The 22,088-nt window shown below is 36.7% G+C and overlaps 1 protein-coding gene across 2 annotated transcripts in view; it reads right to left on the bottom strand.

The window, feature by feature from the left end:
* ANO4 (anoctamin 4) overlaps positions 1 to 22,088 on the bottom strand; it is a 388,617-nt gene that overhangs the window by 93,694 nt on the left and 272,835 nt on the right. For both annotated transcript variants that reach the window (XM_049782805.1, XM_049782803.1), the window contains exons 9-12: positions 10,600 to 10,706; positions 7,555 to 7,610; positions 4,828 to 4,949; positions 1,022 to 1,156 (exon numbers count right to left, since the gene is read on the bottom strand). In XM_049782805.1, the coding sequence (XP_049638762.1) occupies positions 1,022 to 1,156; positions 4,828 to 4,949; positions 7,555 to 7,610; positions 10,600 to 10,706 (420 nt within the window). The remainder of the gene's footprint in view (positions 1 to 1,021; positions 1,157 to 4,827; positions 4,950 to 7,554; positions 7,611 to 10,599; positions 10,707 to 22,088) is intronic.

The raw sequence follows: 22,088 nt of genomic DNA, 5'->3' as shown, positions 1-22,088 counted from the left end.
CTATGGACCCAATAGATTACATTTTTGTCTTCAGAAACTTCTCAGCCTCATATTTACTAATGTAACAAATGTATGTACATTTTAATCATTCCACAAATTTCTAAATCTTGTTTATTTCTTGCTCTTTATTGAGCACAGGGAAGCATACAAAGAAAAACATTGGTTATTTTACCTCAAATTCTACAAAATTTACTGCACAGGTTTAAAGCAGTTTCATACTGAGTTTTGGGAACAAAGAGTTACCTAAAATGATTTGCCTTGTTCTCCAGCAACATAAATTAATGCCATTAATAGAGGAATAAATAAAAATACAAAGGATAAGTTCTCAATAATTTAATAAAAAATTAAAATGTTTTTAGGTGGATCAGTCACTTTTATTACTGTAATAATGTCAAAACCATATGTTTTTATTTAGGACCACTATACAACTTTGCAATAAGATCTCAACAAATACCTTAAACTATTTTCTGAAGAGTCAAAACAATCAACATAAACATGAATTATTATCAAGGCCCAGAAAGTTGGTGAAGTAGTGGTCAAGCTTAGATTTAAAGGATTTTTTTAAAAAATTCATTGAAGCCCAAAATTGCTAACTCACTATTTTTTTCAGTTTTAGCAGAAAATAAAAAAACATGGTGAAACAGTCAAAAATGTTGCTCATAACCAGTGAATGAAAATGACTGGATATAAATTCTATGGCTATAAAGTGTCCTATATGTATGCAAATGGGAACTTTGCTTTTTTGGTAGTTGAAAATCACAGGAATTAGAGTGCATTTTAATGGTTGGAGAAATTCAGCAATCTGTACCATTCTCTAAGAGAGATTGAAAAGGAAATCAGGAGAAAAGGCTAAGGGAGCACTAGCTAAGTAAATAATAAATACCCCATCCCCCACACCACACAGACACACACACACACACACACACACACACACACACACACACACACACACACACACTAGCACAAACTCCCACATATGCCTTCAAATATAAGGAGACACAAGTCCCAGAGCTCTCCATACCTGACTTGGCAGTGATCCAGAGTAATGACTCCATACAAAAAGACAAACAATCCAATGAAGGCTGCTGGGAAGAGCATGCCAGTGTACCAGCCCAACCAGGCAAAATACAATCCGATCTTCTCTCCAAAGTATCGCCTGGTTAAGAAACAAGAGTCTTGGAAATTATAGTGAAGTGATTATAATAAAGCACTTGAACAATTTGATCAGTCATTTAATCTTGTAGGGACCTTATCCATAAATAGTCAAGAGAAGGAATGCCAGAATAATGGAACAAATCTAGGCTCTGGGCTTCAAGTTATTTTCCTGCTAGTACTTTATTTGAGACGTATAATAAGCACTTCCATAAAACATGATTATATGCAAATTTATTCTAAGAATAAAAAATCAACCCAGCCCTGGCAGGAAGTAAGACATGCTTCTGCTAGTGATTAGGAACTAGGAGAATTTAGAGAGTTGATGACAATTGAGAAGATTATCTTTATCATTTTTACAGGAGTTCTTATTTTGTATCTTATGAAATATCTGTGTATATATATTTAAAAACTAAAAGGCATTATAAAATGTTTTAAACATTCTTTTTACTATTTCACAGCTTTACAAGATGTTTAGAATCAAGATAGATGGAAGAACTCTACAGAGATTCAAGATGTATGTTCTGAGAGTAACCAGATTTTCTTCTACTCTATGGTATTAAAAGTCTGAAACCAAGGGAATTCCTTGGCTTTTCTATTTCTTAAACATCATTAATGACAACTATTATTAAAAAAAAAGACAACCTTTTATCACAGTACAATCTAATGTGCTTTCCATGTATCACAACTGCTAATTTTCTTTTTCTTTTTTTTCTTTTTTGCTTTTGAGCCACACCTTGTGACGCTCAGGGGTTACTCCTGGCTATGCACTTAAAAATTGCTCCTGGCTTGGGGGACCGTATGGGGTGCTGGGGGATTGAACTGCGGTCTGTCTGTCCTAGGTTAGCACATGCAAGGCAAACCCCCCTACCGCTTGCACCACTGCTTCGGCCCCACAACTGCTAATTTTTATGAATCGAAGTTAGTGATAACTTAGCCCAATGTAATAACATTAAAATTATTTTTTAAATTTTCAGTTGAAATGCTATTGCTCATTTTTTCCAAATGTCAATTTCTGCTTTCCTCTTAGAATGCCTAATGGACATTAACAGCATTGAAGTATTTAGCCTATCATCTTGTTTCCACAAATACTTTCCACTCTCAGAAGTCTTTCCCAAAATACATTCCTATTCACAGATGTATTTATTTAATCAATTAAGAAATGCCTGGGGCCCATGTTTAGCTAGGTATTGAGAATATAATGCTAAACAAAATGAACATCATCTTTGCTTTAAGGGAGCTCAAAGGATAACAAACTTCTAATGATAAAACTTGGGAAAGAGTCACGAAAAGAATGAAATGTAAGTCTACCAATGAATAAAACCAAGGCCATTTAACCATTCTAGTCAGGGAATACTTCTCTGAGGAAAAAACTATCATAGGGAGGAATAAACTGGGTTCTGGATTGGTGATTCTAGTAGAGAGCATTTCCAGTAGAGGCAACAGTATATGCGAACATGTGGTCAGAGAAACTAGGTGAAATAAGGGAGCATTAGTGCAAAACAGAGTAAGAGGGTTAGTGGGCCAGTCTGTATACTACTAGTCTTATAGACCACATTTGTCTTTGTTCTGAGATAGCAAAAATCCTGAGTAGGAATTAGGAGAGAAGATGCATATTCTGAATGGATCACTTTATCTTCAGGAAAGGTCATAAATTTGGAGGAGCCAGATTGGGAAAAGGCAGACCAAATAGGGAACAATAGTCCAGGACACAAATGAAGTGAGAAGGAATGGTTGAGAAGATGCTGAGATATGTTCCAACTGAAAAGATATGGAGGAAGCACAAATAATGGGACAGAAATTACTTAAAAGATTAAGATTACCTATATGCTCCACAACTTCACTCTACTATTATTATTATGCTTATAATTTTCATCTCAATTTATACTTGTCAACACATCTCAGTGCTCAGTGCAAGAGATACATCATCATACATCCTATCTAGCTCCACATAGCCTTATATTGTTTTGTATCAGAAATGTGAGGCCCTTTTTCCCCAAGGAAACTAAATTTCTTAAAGCCAGAGGGCATAAATTCCATTTATTTGGCTAAAGTATATAGCATTATACTAGAAACACAATAGGAAGTTAACTTATACTCATCAATACACAGAAAATCTTTAAGTGTTGTTATAGATTCTCAGAGATATTTTGTAAATAGCAATCTTTTTGTAATTTTTTAAAAAATCAAAATATTTCTATAAAATCGGATTAAAATCTAGTAGAGATTTTATTTATGTTTCCACTAAGGTTTTGTACTGCATTGAGACTGATCAAAGGAAAATAATTTCTTTTTAATACATATTTCTACTCACTTAGATGATCTGGTTCATTTGTTACCACTTCCACCAAAAAAAAAGTGGGGGGACATGATTCACCAATGTCAACAGAAAATACAGTTGGCAACAAGAATTCTGGCAGGAGAAATGACTACCCAAGGAGAAAAATACAAAGTGAGTTGTTTCATTTCCCCTGGGCTCATTTTCCAAAGACCCCAGTCAAAATGAAGCAAATATAGTTTGTCTAAAAATGTCTAACTATTTAGTCATGGGGGCCAGATAGACAGTACAGTGTAGAGTAAACTGTCTTGACATATCCAGTCTGTGTTCGATCCTCAACATTCCGTATGGTCCTCTGAGCAGTCAGGAATAAATCCTGAGTGCAGAGCTATGTGTAACCACAGAGCATCCCCAGGTGTGGCCCAAAACAAAACAAATTCAAATTCAAATAATGAATCCATAAAGTTTGAATTGTTGCACCCCAATCTCAATAGTCAATCTCTAAATGACGATGCCACCATAGGGGAAAAAAGAAAAACAAAACAAAACAAAACAAAAAACCAGTGATAAGAATGTACAGAGGTTAAAGATGCAAACTTGAATGGGGCCACTCCTGGTCTGATCCATGAAATCACATGGTCCTCTGAGTATTTATTTCCAGGTGCAGCCCTGAAAGCCTCTATCACTTGAGCAGCATCACTTCCTTGGGCTTTTAATTTGCACTGAACTTCCCTCCTGATAGACCAAGAATCACCAGAATGAATGACCTTTTGCTGGATGTACATCTACCAAAAGTTAAAAGATGATGTGATTTTATAATACACAGAATAAACATAATCTTTAAATTATCAGTTAAAAATAAAAATAACCGGGGCCAGAGAGATAGCATGGAGGTAAGGCATTTGCCTTTCATGCAGGAGGTCATTGGTTCAAATCCCGGCGTCCCATATGGTCCCCCATGCCTGCCAGGAGCAATTTCTGAGCCTGGAGCCAGGAATAACTCCTGAGCACTGGCGGGTGTGACCCAAAAGCCAAAAATAAATAAATAAATAAATAAATAAAAATAACCAATTTTCAGAATGATAGTAATTTACCTGGCATTCTTACATGATAGTAATTAATGTTCTATTTGTCACCAATAAATGTCAGCAGCATGACCTCTCTAAAACTGCTATAGGTATCTTGTTCCTGACAGTCACTTAGAATTATCAGTGGGAAATTTAGTTTACAAAGAACCACCAAAGTCCTCGGAATGAACTGCCTTTTTTTTTGGCAGAGAGAAGGTAGATACAAGTGGGACATGCACCTCAGATCATTTTTACAATGATGGTTTGTTCAAGGAACCATACCTGGATTCCATATACAAGCTTTTCATTTGCCACTGGTTGAAAACTCACCTCACAAGATCCAAAGGCTGGTATTTATACCACACGCCCCAGGAGGCCCAGCACTCGTAAAGCAGATGTCGGTGGTTTTCTGCTCCATGGGTTCTTATGGAGTTCTTACTTCTGTAACTTCCCTGGGATCAAAACACCATTTCCAGTGAAGCAATTCCCATAGAATCCACAGAACCCACTAACAAGTGCTGATACTAGAACTAGTCTCTTCCAGCAGGAGTGGTATTTAGGGTGGTCAAAGAAAAGACTGGATCTCTACTGAAGGAAAGCATATGAACTCATTCTTCTCAATAGCATCTTGATGAAGTTGTGGAGTAATAAGCATTGTGATTGCTAGACTCAGGCAGGTATGAATTGGGTTCTAATTCAGTGCTACTAAATTGCAGCTAGGACATCTTGAACTTGATTCCACAAAGCTCACAATGGAACAGGTGTCTTAGGTCTGTGGTCTGAGTTAAGTATCTTGCTCAGGGGGTCCTGTCCAAGACATGTTAGTTCTCCCTGTCACTCATCATAGTAGGTCAAATCTATAGCCTTAAGTCTTTCCTTAAGTAAATCTTTGAACTAAAAGCTCGAAGTTACTTTAGAATTACAAAAATTCAAGTATAATCTCTCTCTCTCTTTTTTTGTTTGTTTTGCTTCTTTTGTTTGTTTTGGAACCACACCCAGTGATGCTCAGGGTATGCTCTCAGAAATCGTTCCTGGGTTGGGGGACTATATGGGATGCCTGAGATTGAACCCAGGTCCCTTCTTGGGTTAGCTTCATGCAAGGCAAATGGCCTACCACTGTGCTATTGCTCCAACCCCTAAAGTAATCTCTTTGAATAAAGACAGAGAGATGGAAGCTTCTGTTTGTTCAGTTTCATAAATACGAGTTTCATAAATAGAAAAAGACCTTGGCTGACTGTCAACTAATTTTTCACAATGACCTGAGATTTCCATTTTGAGTAGAGAGTGAACAGGGCTAAAAATCAAGAGACTTTATCTTAGCCCAGTTGCAAACCGCTAGAGATAAACTAAGCTTTCTGTAGAGCTAAATTTAAATGCTTAACTTGAAATAATGGACATGATATCGGCTTCTCCCTTTTTTGTTTATCAAGGGTGTCAAGTTAAACTGAGAGCTAAAAGTCAAGAGTGATTATGTTATTATTGCAGCTGTTATTACTAATTTTGAATATTCTGTTCTTAGAATGCAGGGTTTTATAGAGATAAAAAAAATCACAGAGGAGACCTTGAGTTATGGTTTTGCTACATTTCTGCCTACCTTCTCTCTTCTACCTCATCATAATGCCTACCAGTCCTACAGGTACTACTTCTACACATGTAATAAATACTGTTAAGATACTGCCCTTTTCCTCAATAAGGATGGGCTGGGGCAATGGGAGTGTGTGAGTTTCTTCCTGGAATCTTTTATTGGACCATGATAGCAACTACAGTAAGTTACAGGATGTGAAAATCTGTCTTTAAAATTCAGAAAAATCTGTGTGTCAAATGTTGGCTTCTACCCTACTAAGAAAGTCATTCCAAGAATGTTTCATGGCTGTTGGTAAAGAGTCTCGAAACAAAGCTTCTAGTCTTCTTAATGATAAGGTTTTAATATTCCATGTTTTTTTACATCCTTGTTTAAAAAATCCTGTATAATAAAGACTTGCTATCAGCAAACAGCTGAAAATTTTCCTCCAAGTTTACTGGCAAACTATTAACATTTTTTTTAACAGAAAAAAAGTTCAGAAAATATTACTAATAGTAGCCATACTCAGGATGGATTGTGAGGTTCTAGAAAACATGGATTATTATAGTTATCTTTGTATTTTACATATCATAGGGTAACCACTTGCCAAGAAAATGACAATAATATCTCAACAATGAGAATGAGGTATCTAAAACCCCATGGTAAAGGGAATTCAGCTTAATATCTAATAGGGAAAAGAAAAAAATAATTGCAGTTACATTTAATATACATTCTCATATATATTTAAATAAAGATTTATTTTAAAAATTCTTATATATAAAACCCTCTAGTAGCAGATAAAACAATAATTAAAAACAATAAAAGATAAATAAAAATTACTTTATATTAATAATAATAAATACTATTAGCTTCCATTTATCACCCCTTGATTACCACTTTCCACAATGATTTTTCTCTTTAAATAAATATCAATTTCTTTCTTATAGAAACTATATTTCTTTTTTTTTTTTTTTTGGTTTTTGGGCCACACCCGGCGGTGCTCAGGGGTTACTCCTGGCTGTCTGCTCAGAAATAGCTCCTGGCAGACTTGGGGGACCATATGGGACACTGGGATTCAAACCAACCATCTTTGGTCCTGGATTGGCTGCTTGCAAAGCAAACACCACTGTGCTATCTCTCCGGGCCCAGAAACTATATATTTCAAGAATATTACTCTCTTTCTTGTACCTCATGCAAATTTTCAACACATTATTAATTTGATGACTTCAGTTATTTCTCTGCATTCATGGTGACTCCTGATTCAAATATTCTTACAATTCAATATAAAAATGTAGAAATACATGTAGATAATGTAAATAAATATAGAAATGCTGAAGGAAAGTTGGTGCTATAAAGTAAGCCCTTCCTAATTAGTCACTGAACAAATTACAATCATCCTGAATAAATGTCATGTTAACATCCCAATTAATGACTGCCCCTAACCTGATAGCTCATTTATAACAAGACATAACAATTAAGTAAGGGCAGAGCTGTACCTCGTGCAAAGGAAATGCAGCTTCATAGGAGCCATTGGTAAGCAAACGATTCAAACCTGATACAAGAAAAACATTGATTTCAAATTAGTAGCAAATCGAAAGTCTCATGTTGCTGATTTTTTCACTACTGCTCTTATTATGCAGATTTTAATGTTTTAAACTGACCTTTCTGAACCAGAGAAATAGTATAGTGGCTAAGATATTTGCAATGCACACAATTGACCCTGTTTCTATGCCTTGTCCTACATATGGTTCCTCTAAGCTGTCCAGGAATGAGTCCTGAGCACAGAGACAGGAGTAAGCCCTGAGAACAATGCCACCTCCTAAAATTAATTTTTTTAATTTTTATATAATTTACTTTTACAATAGTGTAATTATCTGCCTCAGGCTTAAAGTATTTTTGGTATAAAATGAATGTTTAAGTTTCCTAAAGTTATTTGTAGTTCATATGGAAAACATCCACAGTTGAGAAAGTTTTGCTATCTGTTGGACAATAGGGATCAAGAGTTAGGATACCAGGTTTTCAGAAACATAAACAAGAAACATTGAAGGGCATCTAGAATCCAAGAACTAAGATTGTATATGGTTATCAAATACTCACTCCAAAAATAATGACCATGGGTATTTAGAAGATGCAAAAAATGATTCGAGTTGGAGTAATCATGAAGAACTTTGTGAAGGGAATGTGTGTCTCTGCTACAGATGCTGTCTCAGAGGACAGGAGATGTATTGAACTACATCTCCATTAAAGTGGAGGAAGTCCTGAATCAGATTCTATTTCAACATACCCACATACATTGGCTCTCACTGTTTTCAATTTTGGACTAGATACTGATTGTTTCTCCCAATGATATTTTAATGTGCAGTATTAATTTATTTTGATGTTTTGAAATATCATTAATTTTAATGATATCTTAAAGTAGGTTTTTGGCAGCTTCATCACACTAGTGACTCACATAGCTTGCCTTCAATGAACTCTCAAGTTCTTTTCCTTTCACGATGCTCTGGAATAACATTTCTCCCACTCTGCCAGAAAAGTAGGTTTAATGAATTTGTGTGTAGGACTTCACATTTACAAACTATTAAATACCATATTCTTGGACTTGGCTGAAATTTCTGGATCATCAAGATCTTCTGGGCTCCTTACAACAATATATAATATATCTAATGCATCCCTCCAACCTCTACTTCACCTGAAAAATTCATGAGTTGTCTAAAAGCCAGGCACAACTATCAATTTATTGACTGTTAGCACCAAATGCACTTTCATTGTTTCCTTTGCAGTGATAGGACTGTACATTGCCATTTTTTCCTCCATTGCTAATTCATATGGTCTAAGGTTTTGCCAGCTAGTAAAAGATACTGGAGAGATAAAGGAAAAGGAAAGAGTTTGTTTTTCTGGTACCAATGAACTCTTCTCAGTAGTTTGTGGCAGCACACAGCTTTAGAAAGGGTTTATTGGATATAGCGCTGGTGGCTAACAGAAGACAACACTTCCTCAAGAAAAGGCATTCCTTAGTTCAGCTGAACCTACAGTACTAATGGCATGTGCCATTAGTCTTAGGAAATGACTTCCTTGTCCAGTAGAAACTTCTCCAAGCCCTACTGATATATAAATCCCAGAAAACTGCAGCTCTAGACTGCTAAACCCATTCCCACAAACTTTGGATTTTTCTTTAGACAGGAGGTTTTTTCTAGATAGTGCTTCTACTATCTACTCCATTCTTTAAAATTCTTATCATCCTCTATAGAAACCTAACCTCCATGACTATGCTCCTCTGTATTCATTATTATTTTACAACTTTCACTGTTTAAATCTGTGTAATCTTTGTTTCTCTCTTGATTAGGATTAGGTTAATATAGATTATTATTATTCAATTATTAATAAATATCTTGCTGGGATAAAAAATCATGCAAATTCTCCCCTTAGATAATAATGTATTTAATAAGGCAAGAAATTGGTGATATAATTATGCAGCTGTCAGGAGAGATGAAGTCATGAAATTTTCCTATACATGGATGTACACGGAATCTATTATGCTGAGTGAAATAAGTCAGAGAGAGAGAAAAACGCAGAATGGTCTCACTCATCTATGGGTTTTAAGAAAAATGAAAGACACCCTTGTAATAATAATTTTCAGACACAAAAGAGAAAAGAGCTGGAAGTTCCAGCTCACCTCAGGAAGCTCACCACTGAGTTTAGTTAGGGAAATAACTACATTTTGAACTGTCCTAATAACGAGAATGTATGAGGAAAATGGAGAGCCTGTCTAGAGTACAGGCGGGGGGTCGGGTGGGGAGGAGGGAGACTTGGGACATTGGTAATGGGAATGTTGCACTGGTGATGGGTGGTGTTCTTTACATGACTGAAACCCAAACACAATCATGTATGTAATTAAGGTGTTTAAATAAATTTAAAAAAATAAAAATAAAAAAAAAGAAAAGTTTCTCACAAAAGTTGCATATTTTAAAATCTAAGTCATGAAGGCTGAGGAATGGAGGAGGTGATTATTTGGAGAATTTGCTAATGTGTGACAGCTTATTACATCTATTTCCTCTGGTTAGAACATTTGTCCTTTTGCTTTCCCATACTAGCTCCCTTTCTTTAAGTTCTCAGTCCAAATTTCAGCTTCTTAATGAAACTTTTCCTGATCATTCAATCACAGCTTCACTATAATTCTTTTGAATTTCATGCTATTTATAGTATATACTTATTTATTAACTATTTTTACTTCTTGGAAACAAGTTCCAGAAGAAGAATGTGTTCATCTTTTCCAATACTTAGCCCAGTACTTGACACAAAATGGGTATTCCATAAATGTTTTTTGAATTTATAATATTCCTCCACACTCTCAGATAAATGAGATTGTATCAACAAACTAGCAATGCTATTAAGATCTTGCACATGAATCATCTATCAAGGGAGGAGTCAAAGTTTTACAATCAATGAGTATTTCTATCATCAGTATAAATAATTAAAGAAAGGGAAGAAATTTGTAGTAATCCATATTAAAACACAGCTTGCTGTACTAATATACTACTTACCAATTTTGTTTTTTCCTTCTTCATACTTTATTCTTTGTAAAATGTGATGTACAATTCTACTTCTTGTAGCATTGTTGAAGAATGTATCTTTGTTGTGTATGATGAAGCTGCACACACATATTGAAAATACAAGTTGAAGATTAATTGGAAGTGAGGTATGGAGTTTTGAAATAAGTGGCATTACTCAGAGCAGTGTCTTCAATCAACCAAACAAGGGAAGCTATGTCTGGAATATCCTGAGAGAGTCCCAAATCTCAGATTTGATTCTTGGTCTCCTGAGCATTTACATTATTATATAAGAAAGGAGCAGTAGCTAAATAAAATTAAAAAAACTTTAAACTAATAGCAAGTCTAGGCCTTATATCATATTCTCTGTTTTTTAGTAATGTCATTAGAAATATTCAACAAAAAATTGATTTGTTTTTATGTCCTCAGGACTTTTCTTATCCTCCCCTATGTCTTAGTCACCTAATTGGGTACTGAGGACAACTTAAGGGTGAGTTGAGATGTGAGTCATTGGAAATAGTCCTCTATTCTTTCCCATATTCTTTCTTAGATGGTTCTCCCTCTTCAAAGCACATAATTTATACTGATTTGTGTGATCATCCATTCTGAAAAGTTTCTTAGAGGTATGTAACAAACATTCATGTACACATGCATACATGACATTGAGTTTTCTACCCTTAAAAGTTTTCTAGATAATATTTAATCCAGCATAAAGTGCCATGTTTTCTTTTTGAGGGTTGTATTTAAAGGCTTATACTTTAAGAAATAGTCTATAATTAGTTGTAAAGTTTATAAACTTACAAGTTTATTAACTATTGTTGGGTGTTGGGTCTCTTGGAAGAATGTCAATGTAGGTAGTCACTTCTTTAAAGTCAAGTTTCCTCACTTCTTTATCTGTGTACCCTTGCCCATCAGAAAAGCTTGGTACTCCCTACTCTGTGCTATTTCATATCATATAGGCACAGTGACTTACTGATCACTTGGTCTTGTCATTTATTTGTTTTCATTTATCCATACAACAAAAGTTTATTGAGGGCTTTCTGTAGGGTACTGAATATACAATAGTTAACACACAACAGGTAAAATCTTGGACCTTGAGCAGTTAATAGAAAAGTGAGAAAGAGAGACCATAAAGGAAACAAACATGATCACAGCAAAGAGCTGGACAGAATCAGCCTCATTTATTTATTTATTATTTATTTATTTATTTATTTATTTATTTTGGTTTTTGGGCCACACCCGGCATTGCTCAGGGGTTACTCCTGGCTGTCTGCTTAGAAATACTCCTGGCAGGCTCAGGGGACCATATGGGACACCGGGACTCGAACCAATCACCTTAGGTCCTGGATAAGCTGCTTGCAAGGCAAATGCTGCTGTGCTATCTCTCCAGGCCCCTCCTTTTAAAATTTTCTCCCGTAGTCTAGCAAAAGGCCAAATTAAAATTTCTGGAACACAGACAAGGTTACTGGTTAGCAAGAATAAATGAGAGTTCTGGAGTTTTATGGGAAATCAGTGGTAAATATTTTTCTCTAAGACACTGAATACTCAAGACATGTTTAAATAAAAAGAATAAGAAATAAAACCAGTGAAAAAATGGTCTAGATATGAGCAGTTTGTGGGTTTGTATAAAGGAAAGGCCAGTGAAAATAAAAAAAAAAGTAAATCATGCAAACTGATATTTTTGAGAAGTATTTTCCTTTTCTACTTCATTTGAATGCTGTTATAAAATATTTTCATAATAAAGTAATCTGACATGATTAGTGACAGAAAAAATGCAATATGGGTGAATGAGGATGTGGAGCATATATTGTAATTTTCATTAGGGTTTCTGAAAACATTTTATGATATCAAAGAGGGAGAGGAGGAAATAAAGAGTTCTCTGGAATATGCTCTCTTATTTATTTTACTCTGCCTTTTCACTGTACTTAAAACAGACCATTGCATTTTAATACCAAGTAAAGGTGCCATAAGTAGATAGGAAATATAAAGCCTATTTTTTATTATTTTTTATTTAAACACATTGATTACATACATGATTGTGTTTGGGTTTCAGTCATGTAAAGAACACCACCCATCACCAGTGCAACATTCCCATCACCAATGTCCCAAATCTCCCTCCTCCCCACCCAACCCCCGCCTGTACTCTAGACAGACTTTCTATTTCCCTCGTACATTCTCATTATTAGGATAGTTCAAAACGTAGTTATTTCTCTAACTAAACTCATCCCTGTTTCTGGTGAGTTTCATGAGGTGAGCTGTTACTTACAGCTTTTTTCCTTTCGTGTCTGAAAGTTGTTATTGCAAAAATGTCTTTCATTTTTTTTAAAACCCAAAGATGAGTGAGACCATTCTGCATCTTTCTCTCTCTCTCTCTGACTTATTTCACTCAGCATAATAGATTCCATGTACATCCATGTATAGGAAAATTTCATGACTTCATCTCTCCTGACAGCTGCATAATATTCTATTGTGTATATGTACCACAGTTTCTTTAGCCATTCATATGTTGAAGGGTATCGTGGCTGTTTCCAGAGTCTTGCTATGGTAAATAGTGCTGCAATGAATATAGGTGTAAGGAAGGGATTTTTGTATTGTATTTTTGTGTTCCTAGGGTATATTCCTACAAGTGGAATAGCTGGGTCATATGGGAGCTCAATTTCCAGTTTTTGGAGGAATCTCCATATTGCTTTCCATAAAGGTTGAACTAGATGGCATTCCCACCAGCAGTGGATAAGAGTTCCTTTTTCTCCACATCCCCGCCAACACTGCTTGTTCTCATTCTTTGTGATGTATGCCAATCTCTGGGGTGTGAGGTGGTACCTCATAGTTGTTTTGATTTGCATCTCCCTGATGATTAGTGATGTGGAGCATTTTTTCATGTGTCTTTTAGCCATTTGTATTTCTTCTTTGTCAAAGTGTCTATCCATTTCTTCTCCCCATTTTTGATGGGATTAGATGTTTTTATCTTGTAAAGTTCTGTCAGTGCCTTGTAGATTTTTGGAGATTAGCCCCTTGTCTGATAGGTATTGGGTGAATAGTTTCTCCCACTCAGTGGGGGCTCTTGTATCCTGGGCACTATTTCTTTTGAGGTGCAGAAGATTCTCAGTTTAATATATCCCATCTGTTAATCTCTGCTTTCACTTGCTTGGAAAGTGCAGTTTCCTCTTTGAAGATGCCTTTAGTCTCAATGTCCTGGACTGTTTTTGCCTATGTGTTGTTCTATGTATCTTATGGTTTGGGGTCTGATATCGAGGTCTTTCATACATTTGGATTTAACCTTCATACATGATGTTAGCTGGGGGTCTAAGTTCAATTTTTTGCAAGTGGCTAGCCAGTTGTGCCAACACCACTTGTTGAAGAGGCTTTCTTTGCTCCATTTAGGATTTCTTGCTCCTATATCAAAAATTAGGTGAATGTATGTCTGGGGAACATTCTCTGAGTATTCAAGCCTATTCCACTGATCTGAGGGTCTGTCTTTATTCCAATACCATGGTGTTTTGATAACTATTGCTTTGTATACAGTTTAAAGTTGGGGAAAGTAATTCCTCCCATATTTTTCCCCAATAATTGCTTTAGCTATTCTAGGTTGTTTATTGTTCCAAATGAATTTCACAATTGCCTGATCCACTTCTTTGAAGAATGTCATGGATATCTTTAGAGGGATTGCATTAAATCTGTACAATGCTTTGGGGAGTATTGCCATTTTGATTATGTTAATCCTGCCAATCCATGAGCAGGGTATGTGCTTCCATTTCCGTGTGTCCTCTCTTATTTCTTGGAGCAGAGTTTTATAGTTTTCTTTGTATAGGTCCTTCACATTTTTAATCAAGTTGATTCCAAGATATTTGAGTTTGTGTGGCACTATTGTGAATGGGGTTGTTTTCTTAATGTCCATTTCTTCCTTATTACTATTGGTGTATAGAAAGGGCATTGATTTTTGTGTGTTAATTTTTTAGCCTGCCACCTTGCTATATGAGTCTATTGTGTCTAGAAGCTTTATCGTAGAGACCTTCGGGTTTTCTAGGTAGAGTATCATGTCATCTGCAAACAGTAAGAGCTTGACTTCTTCCCTTCCTATCTGGATTCCCTTGATATCTTTTCCTTGCCTAATTGCTATAGCAAGTACTTCCAGTGCTAAGTTGAATAGGAGTAGTGAGAGAGGACAGCCTTGTCTTGTGCCAGAATTTAGAGGAAAGTCTTTCATTTTTTCTCCATTGAGGACAATATTTGCCTCTGGTTTGTGGTAGATGGCATTAACTATATTGAGAAAGGTTCCTTCCATTCCCATCTTTCTGAGACTTTAGATCAAGAATGGGTGTTGGACCTTATCAAATGCTTTCTCTGCGTCTATTGATATGATCATGTGATTTCTATTTTTCTTGTTGTTAATGCTATGTATTATGTTGATAGATTTATGGATGTTAAACCAGCCTTGCATTCTTGGGATGAAACCTACTTGATCATAGTGGATGATATTCTTAATGAGGCATTGAAACCTATTTGCCAGGATTTTGTTGAGGATCTTTGCATCTGTATTCATCAGCGATATTGGTCTGTAATTTTCTTTTTTCGTAGCATCTCTGTCTGGTTTAGGTATCAAGGTGATGTCGGCTTCATAAAAGCTATTTGGAAGTGTTCCTGTTTTTTTCGATTTCATGAGTCTTTCCAGGATTGGTATAAGTTCGTCTTCAAAGGTTTGAAAGAATTTATTATTAAATCCATCTGGGCCTGGACTTTTGTTTTTCAGCAGACATTTGATACCATCTTAATTTCCTCAATAGTGATGTGTGTGTTTAGATATGCTACACCCTCTTCATTCAACTGTGGAAGATTATAAGAGTCCAAGAATTTATCGATTTCTTCCAGGTTTTCATTTTTAGTGGTGTGGAGTTTCTCAAAGTAGTTTCTGATTACCCTTTGGATTTCTACCATGTCAATAGGGATCTCTCCTTTTTCATTCCTAATACGAGTTAACAAGTTTCTTACTCTCTTTGTTAGTTTTGCCAGTGGTCTATCAATCTTATTTATTTTTTCAAAGAACCAACTTCTGCTTCCGTTGATCTTTTGGATTGTTTTTCAGGTTTCCACATCATAGATTTTAGCTCTCAGCTTTATTATTTCCTTCTGTCTCCCTATTTTTGGGTCCTTTTGTTGAGTACTTTCTAATTCTACGAGCTGCGTCATTATGCTATTCAGGTATGCCCCTTTTTCTTTCCTGATGTGTGCTTGCAAAGTTATAAATTTTCCTCTCAGTACCACTTTTGCTGTGTCCCATAGGTTCTGATAGTTTGTGTCTCCATTGTCATTTGTTTCTAGGAAGGTTTTGATTTCCTCTTTGATTTCATCTTGGACCCACTGATTATTCAGTATTAGGCTGCTTAACTTCCAGGTGTTAAAGTTTTTCTTTTGTGTCCCTTTGTATTTCACATATAATTTCAGGTCCTTGTGGTCAGCGAAGGTAGCCTGCAAAATTTCTATCCTCTTGATATTATGGAGGTATGTTTTATGTGCTAGCATGTAGTCTATTCTGGAGAATGTCCCATGTACATTAGAGAAGAATGTGTATCCAGGCTTCTGGGGGTGGAGTGTCCTATATATATCTACTAGGCCTCTTTCTTCCATTTCTCTTTTCAGGTCTAGTATATTCTTGTTGGGTTTCAGTCTGGTTGACCTGTCAAGTGTTGACAATGCCGTGTTGAAGTCTCCCACAATGATTGTGTTGTTATTGATATTATTTTTCAGATTTGTCAACAATTTTATTAAATATTTTGCTGACCCCCCATTCGGTGCATTTCTTCCTTCTGTACGTATTCCTTGATTAATACAAAATGTCCATCTTTGTCCCTTACAACTCTCCTAAGTATAAAGTTTGCATCATCTGATATTAGTAATGCCACTCCACCTTTTTTTATGGGTGTTGTTTACTTGGATGATTTTCCTCCAGCCTTTTATTTTGAGTCTATGTTTGTTCTGACTATTCACGTGCGTTTCTTGTAGGCAGCAGAAGTTTGAATTGATTTTTTTGATCCATTTAGCCACTCTTTGTCTCTTAACTGGTGCATTTAGTCCATTGACATTGAGAGAAAGAATTGTCCTGGGAGTTGGTGCCATCTTTATATCAGAGTTTGGTGTGTCTGTTGGTCAGTCTTGTCTTAAAGTAGGCCATTCAGTTTTTCTCTTAAGAATGGCTTTATGGGCCCGGAGAGATAGCACAGTGGTGTTTGCCTTGCAAGCAGCCGATCCAAGACCAAAGGTGGTTGGTTCGAATCCCGGTGTCCCATATGGTCCCCCGTGCCTGCCAGGAGCTATTTCTGAGCAGACAGCCAGGAGTAACCCCTGAGCACTGCCGGGTGCTCAAAAAAAAAAAAAAAAAAAAAAAGAATGGCTTTGTGTCTGTAAAGTTTCTGAGATGTTGTTTGTCTGTGAAATCATGTATTGTTCCTTCAAACCTGAAATTGAGTTTTGCTGGGTGCAGTACTCTAGGCGAAGCATTTATTTCATTGAGTTTTGTCACTATGTCTCACCACTGCCTTCTGGTCTTGAGTGTTTCTGGTGACAGGTTTGCTGTAAATCTCAAGGATTTTCCCTTGAATGTAATTTCTCTTTTCGATCTTGCTGCTTTCAGAATTCTGTCTCTATCTGTGGGATTCATCATTGTGACTAGGATTTGTCTGGGGTGTTTTTTCTGGGGTCTCTTTTAGTTGGTACTCTTCTGACATGCAGGGTTTGATCACATGTATTCATTAGCTCTGGTAGTTTCTCTTTAATGATGTTCTTGACCGTTGATTCTTCCTGGAGATTTTCTTCCTGGAGATTTTCTTCCTGGATCTCTGAGACTCCAATAATTCTTAAGTTGTTTCTGTTGAGCTTATCATAGACTTCTATTTTAATCTGTTCCCATTCTTTGAGTAAATTTTCCATTGTTTGATCATTTGCTGTAAGACCTTTTTCCAATTTCTTCTGCTGTATGGAATTGTTATTCATCTCATCTTCCAATATACTAATTCTATCCTCAGCTGCTGTTAACCCGTGGGAAAGCTCAACCATGTTTTTCTTCAATTCATCTACTGAGTTTTTCAGACCTGTTATTTGACCTGAAATTTCAGTTTGGAGTTTTCTGATTTCTATCTTCATATTCTCTTGATTCTTATTATTGTTCTCTTCTATACTTTCTTTGAGTTCTTTGAACATCTTCCATATTGCGACTCTAAACTCCTTACATGAGAGACTGACTAGTTGGTTGGTCATGTTCAAGTCATTGGAGTTGCCATCGTCAGTCTCTATGTCTGGCGCTGTCCTGCATTGTTTCCCCATTGTCACAGTTGTATTATGGTTTTTTCTACGTGTTGTCATTGTATTCATTGGCTAAATGATGTACACGGCTGGGAAGTGAAGTGGAGCGGCTGTGCTCCTCTGGCTCCACCCTTTCTGGGCTTGTAAACTCACCTCCAGGGAATGCTCCAGGGTAAGGCGATCCATTGGCTGATGAGCCACACACAGGATGAAATCAGGGTGAATATGGAGCACAGCACAGAAGACAGGCAGATAGGGGTGCTGACATCTGAGTTCCAGCAGAGTTCAGTCTCCAGCACATTTCTTAGTGTGATTTTTTTCTTCTTGTTTCAATAGTGTTCTTTCCTTAGAAAGAGCGTACGGCCGCCAAGCGAAGCGGAGCGGCTGTACTCTGCTGGAGCCTCTTTTCGCCCACTCCCAAGAGGTTCAAGCGACACGACAGGAGACATACACACACAGGCAGCACTCACAATTTCTCACAGTTGGGCCCCACTGGGCAGGTGTAGTTTCGTAGATTTTCCTGACGTCACAAACAGGGGACCTGACTTCTGCAAAGTACTGCTCGTAGCCGGTTTTCACATTGTGAAGCATTTCCTTGGTGTGACCGCCCTTGAATGAGCCTCTGGGAGAGCGAGTTTTCTGGATCCTCTTTCGACTCACTCCCAGGAGGTTCAAGCAACAGGACAGGAGACAGAAACACACAGGCAGCACTCACAATTTCTCACGGTTAGGCCCCACTGGGCAGGCATAGTTTCCTCAATAAAGACCATGAAACATACTCAGAGAATGCAAAAGCTAAGTGGGGTTTATTCCAAGAGCTCTGGGGCTCCAGGGACAGCCATATGGACTGAAACCGGAAGCCTAAAGCCCATTTTTAACTCACAATTTCAGATAGTAACTGGAAGCTAATAAGCATGGTATACTTGACAAGATAATTTTGGGCTAAAAGCCTGTATTTCTTCTCTATTAAATGGCATTCTGCTGCCTTCTATTTTTATAGTTTCACATCACATTTGTGAGATCATGTAGCAGTTCTCTATAATAAGCACAGACAAGCATTACAATTTTGTGTTTTGCTTCCTGGCATTGAGATTGTATCTCAATCTTCAAGATTCCCTGGTGAGAACAAACTTAGGCAGCACCCCAAATACACAGAGTTATTTCATTTTACAACAATAAGCTGTGAGGTAACTATTCCAGATCCATACTTTACAAATGAACAGAGACCATGTGAAATGCACAAAGTCCCTCAACTCAGGAGTGCAGAGCCAGGATTTGAATACAGGTGGTATAATTCTGGAGTCTGCCCAATTATCTAGCTCATTCTTCCTTTGTCATGTCATCTCAGTTCCTGAAAAGTTGCTCTAATTGGAATATTCTTTTTTGCTTCCCATCATTCCCAAAACTTCATCTTAGACCTCATCTCCCTCCAAAGGAATTCCTGGTTACACTACTCAACCCTCCTTGAGAAGTAACATGGAGCTATAGGAATGGTAAGAGGTACAAAAATACTTTATTGAGGAAGTAGATGAACTTTTAGACCCCCCCAAATTTTTTTTCAAAAAATTTTAATTATGGGCCCAGAGAGATAGCACAGCGGGTTTTGCCTTGTAAGCAGCCGATCCAGGACCTAAGGTGGTTGGTTCAAATCCCGGTGTCCCATATGGTCCCCCGTGCCTGCCAGGAGCTGTTTCTGAGCAGACAGCCAGGAGTAACTCCTGAGCACCACTGGCTGTGGCCCAAAAACCAAAAAAATTTTTGTTTAATTCTAACACTATCTCTAATCTCATCAAACAATGAAGTGAGATACACCTCAGATTCAGTGATTCACAAGTGAGCGATATCTTCCCCTGGTACAGTCAGGTAATGGGAGTGATAATAGCCTCTGGTAATATTTGAGGGAATTCTGATTCTTTGTTTAAGGAAGATACAACAAATTATGGTTTAACTCTACAACAGAATAATACTCTCTAGCTGTAGAGCAATTAAGAGTGCTCAGTGCAGACATAAGAAGACCTCCAGTTAGAGTTCTCTAGTTGGAGATTACAAATCCATTCATAAAGAAATAAAGAAAAGAATAACAAATTTAACTGCATAAAATTCAATGAGCTTTTAAATAGCATAAGAAACTATCATTGGGACATGTCATTGGGACAAAACTTGTCACTGGGACAAAAGACAATCTAGAAATTGAAAATAGACATTGTAGGTCTAATGAGAGGTTAACAGCCAAAATATATGAAGAACTCACACACTCAACAACAATAAAAAACCCATACAACCAATAAATAAAGTGCCCAAAACATGAGTAGACATTTCTCCAAAGAAGAGCTCACAGTTTTCTGACTCACAAGCACATGGAAGGAAAAAGCTCATCACTTATTCTTAGACAATTGCAAATTATCTCAAAATAAACATCTGTATTATTCTAAATCTTTCCAATTTTAACAAGAACTACAGGGATCACAGGTCTGTCTACATAGGTGAGTGGGTCTGAGGGGGTGTTTTTGATGCTTCTGTCTTGTTATAGATGATCAGAAGCTACATTTTTAATACTGAAGTACTGTTTCATGATACAGAAAAGTTTAATTCTTTAAAAATAAATATTTCAGACAACAATTTTTTTTTTGGTTTTTGGGCCACACCCGGCTGTGCTCTGGCTATCTGCTCAGAAATAGCTCCTGGCAGGCACATGGACCATATGAGATGCCTATTCGAACCAACCACCTTAGGTCCTGGATCGGCTGCTTGCAAGGCAAATGCCACTGTGCTATCTCTTCGGCCCCCTATTTCAGACAACTTTTTAAATTTGACTTTTATATAGAGATTTTTAAAAAGGTCTCTTCTACCTTTATCCTTCAACAGCTTATCACTTTGATTCTAGAAGAAAACCTAAAAATCTTTATCAGTCATAACTCTGAAAATTCCTTTGCTAAGATCAACTATATTTCAGGTTAAAATTTAATTTATTGTTCTGCAGTTGCCTAAAAATCTCCAAACCTCTGAAAATAGGAATTTTCACATAAAAATTAATTAGTTACTTTATTTTTACTTGGGTTTTTATTAACTTGAGGATATAATTTAAGCGACAGTTAACTGTATGTATCACCTCTGTTTCACCTTTTTAAAAATCTCTATATACAAGTCTAATTTAAAAAGTATAATAATAGGGGCCGGAGAGATAGCACAGCGGCCGCCCAGCACACAGGAGAGCTGTATTAAAAAGTGTAAAGAGCCACATGTGGCTCGTGAGCTGTGGCTTGCCAACCACTTTACTATACTACCACTCCAGCCCTGAAAGCGATTGTCTAAGAAGGAAGTTGGCAGACTTCTCAAGGGAACCTTACCAACCGAAGCTCAGATATCAAGTAGTACTGGACACTCCAAGCAATTTCACATAATGAAGCCCAGTTGATAGACCCCTCCTACTACTCTGACATTTTACTCAAATTTTATATTTCCTGTCTTTAGAACAAAAAGTTAAAGATGGCTAGGTATCTGAAAAGTGAACTGAGGTAAAAGTTCAAGAATAATACGAAGAGACATCAATGTTCATTAGAAAGAAACATGTCAAAGGAAACAAGGATCTCCATACTTAAGGGGAGAAACTGAAATATTTCTGACTAGAAGGGGAGAAACTGAAATTGAAACATATCAGGGATAAACAAGAACATCCGTTGTGGCAGGAGCAATACTATAGTGGGTAGTATGTTTGCCTTGCATGTGGCCCATCCTGGGTTTGATCCTTAGAGTCTGATATGGCCTTCCAAGCCCATCACGAGTGACTTCATAGTGCAAGGCCAGGAGTAATCCCTGAAAATCAATGGGTGTAGTGGCCCCAAAATAAACAAATGAACAAGCAAACTTAAAAAAAAAACCAAAGCACAAAACAAGAATTCCCCTTTTGCCACTGTTCTTAACATAGTTCAAAATAATTAAGCAGGAAAATGAAAAATTAAGCAGGGGCTGGGGGGAAAGAGAGATGGAGGACATTCTTGGTGGGAATGTTGCACTGGTGAACGGGGTGTTCTTTTTTATAACTGAAACCCAACTACAAACTCTTTGTAATCATGGTGCTTAAAGTATAATTTAAAAAAATAAATGAAGATAACTTAAACAGAACGATTAGAGTTCAAATGGTAAAAATGCAAGTTTTAAAGAGTATGCTATTATCAAGTTTTCTTTAAGCT

Source organism: Suncus etruscus, chromosome 11, assembly GCF_024139225.1.
Source record: "Suncus etruscus isolate mSunEtr1 chromosome 11, mSunEtr1.pri.cur, whole genome shotgun sequence".
NCBI lineage: Eukaryota > Metazoa > Chordata > Mammalia > Eulipotyphla > Soricidae > Suncus > Suncus etruscus.
The sequence above is the reverse complement of the archived record's forward strand: the minus strand, read 5'-3'. Positions and strand labels throughout refer to the sequence as shown.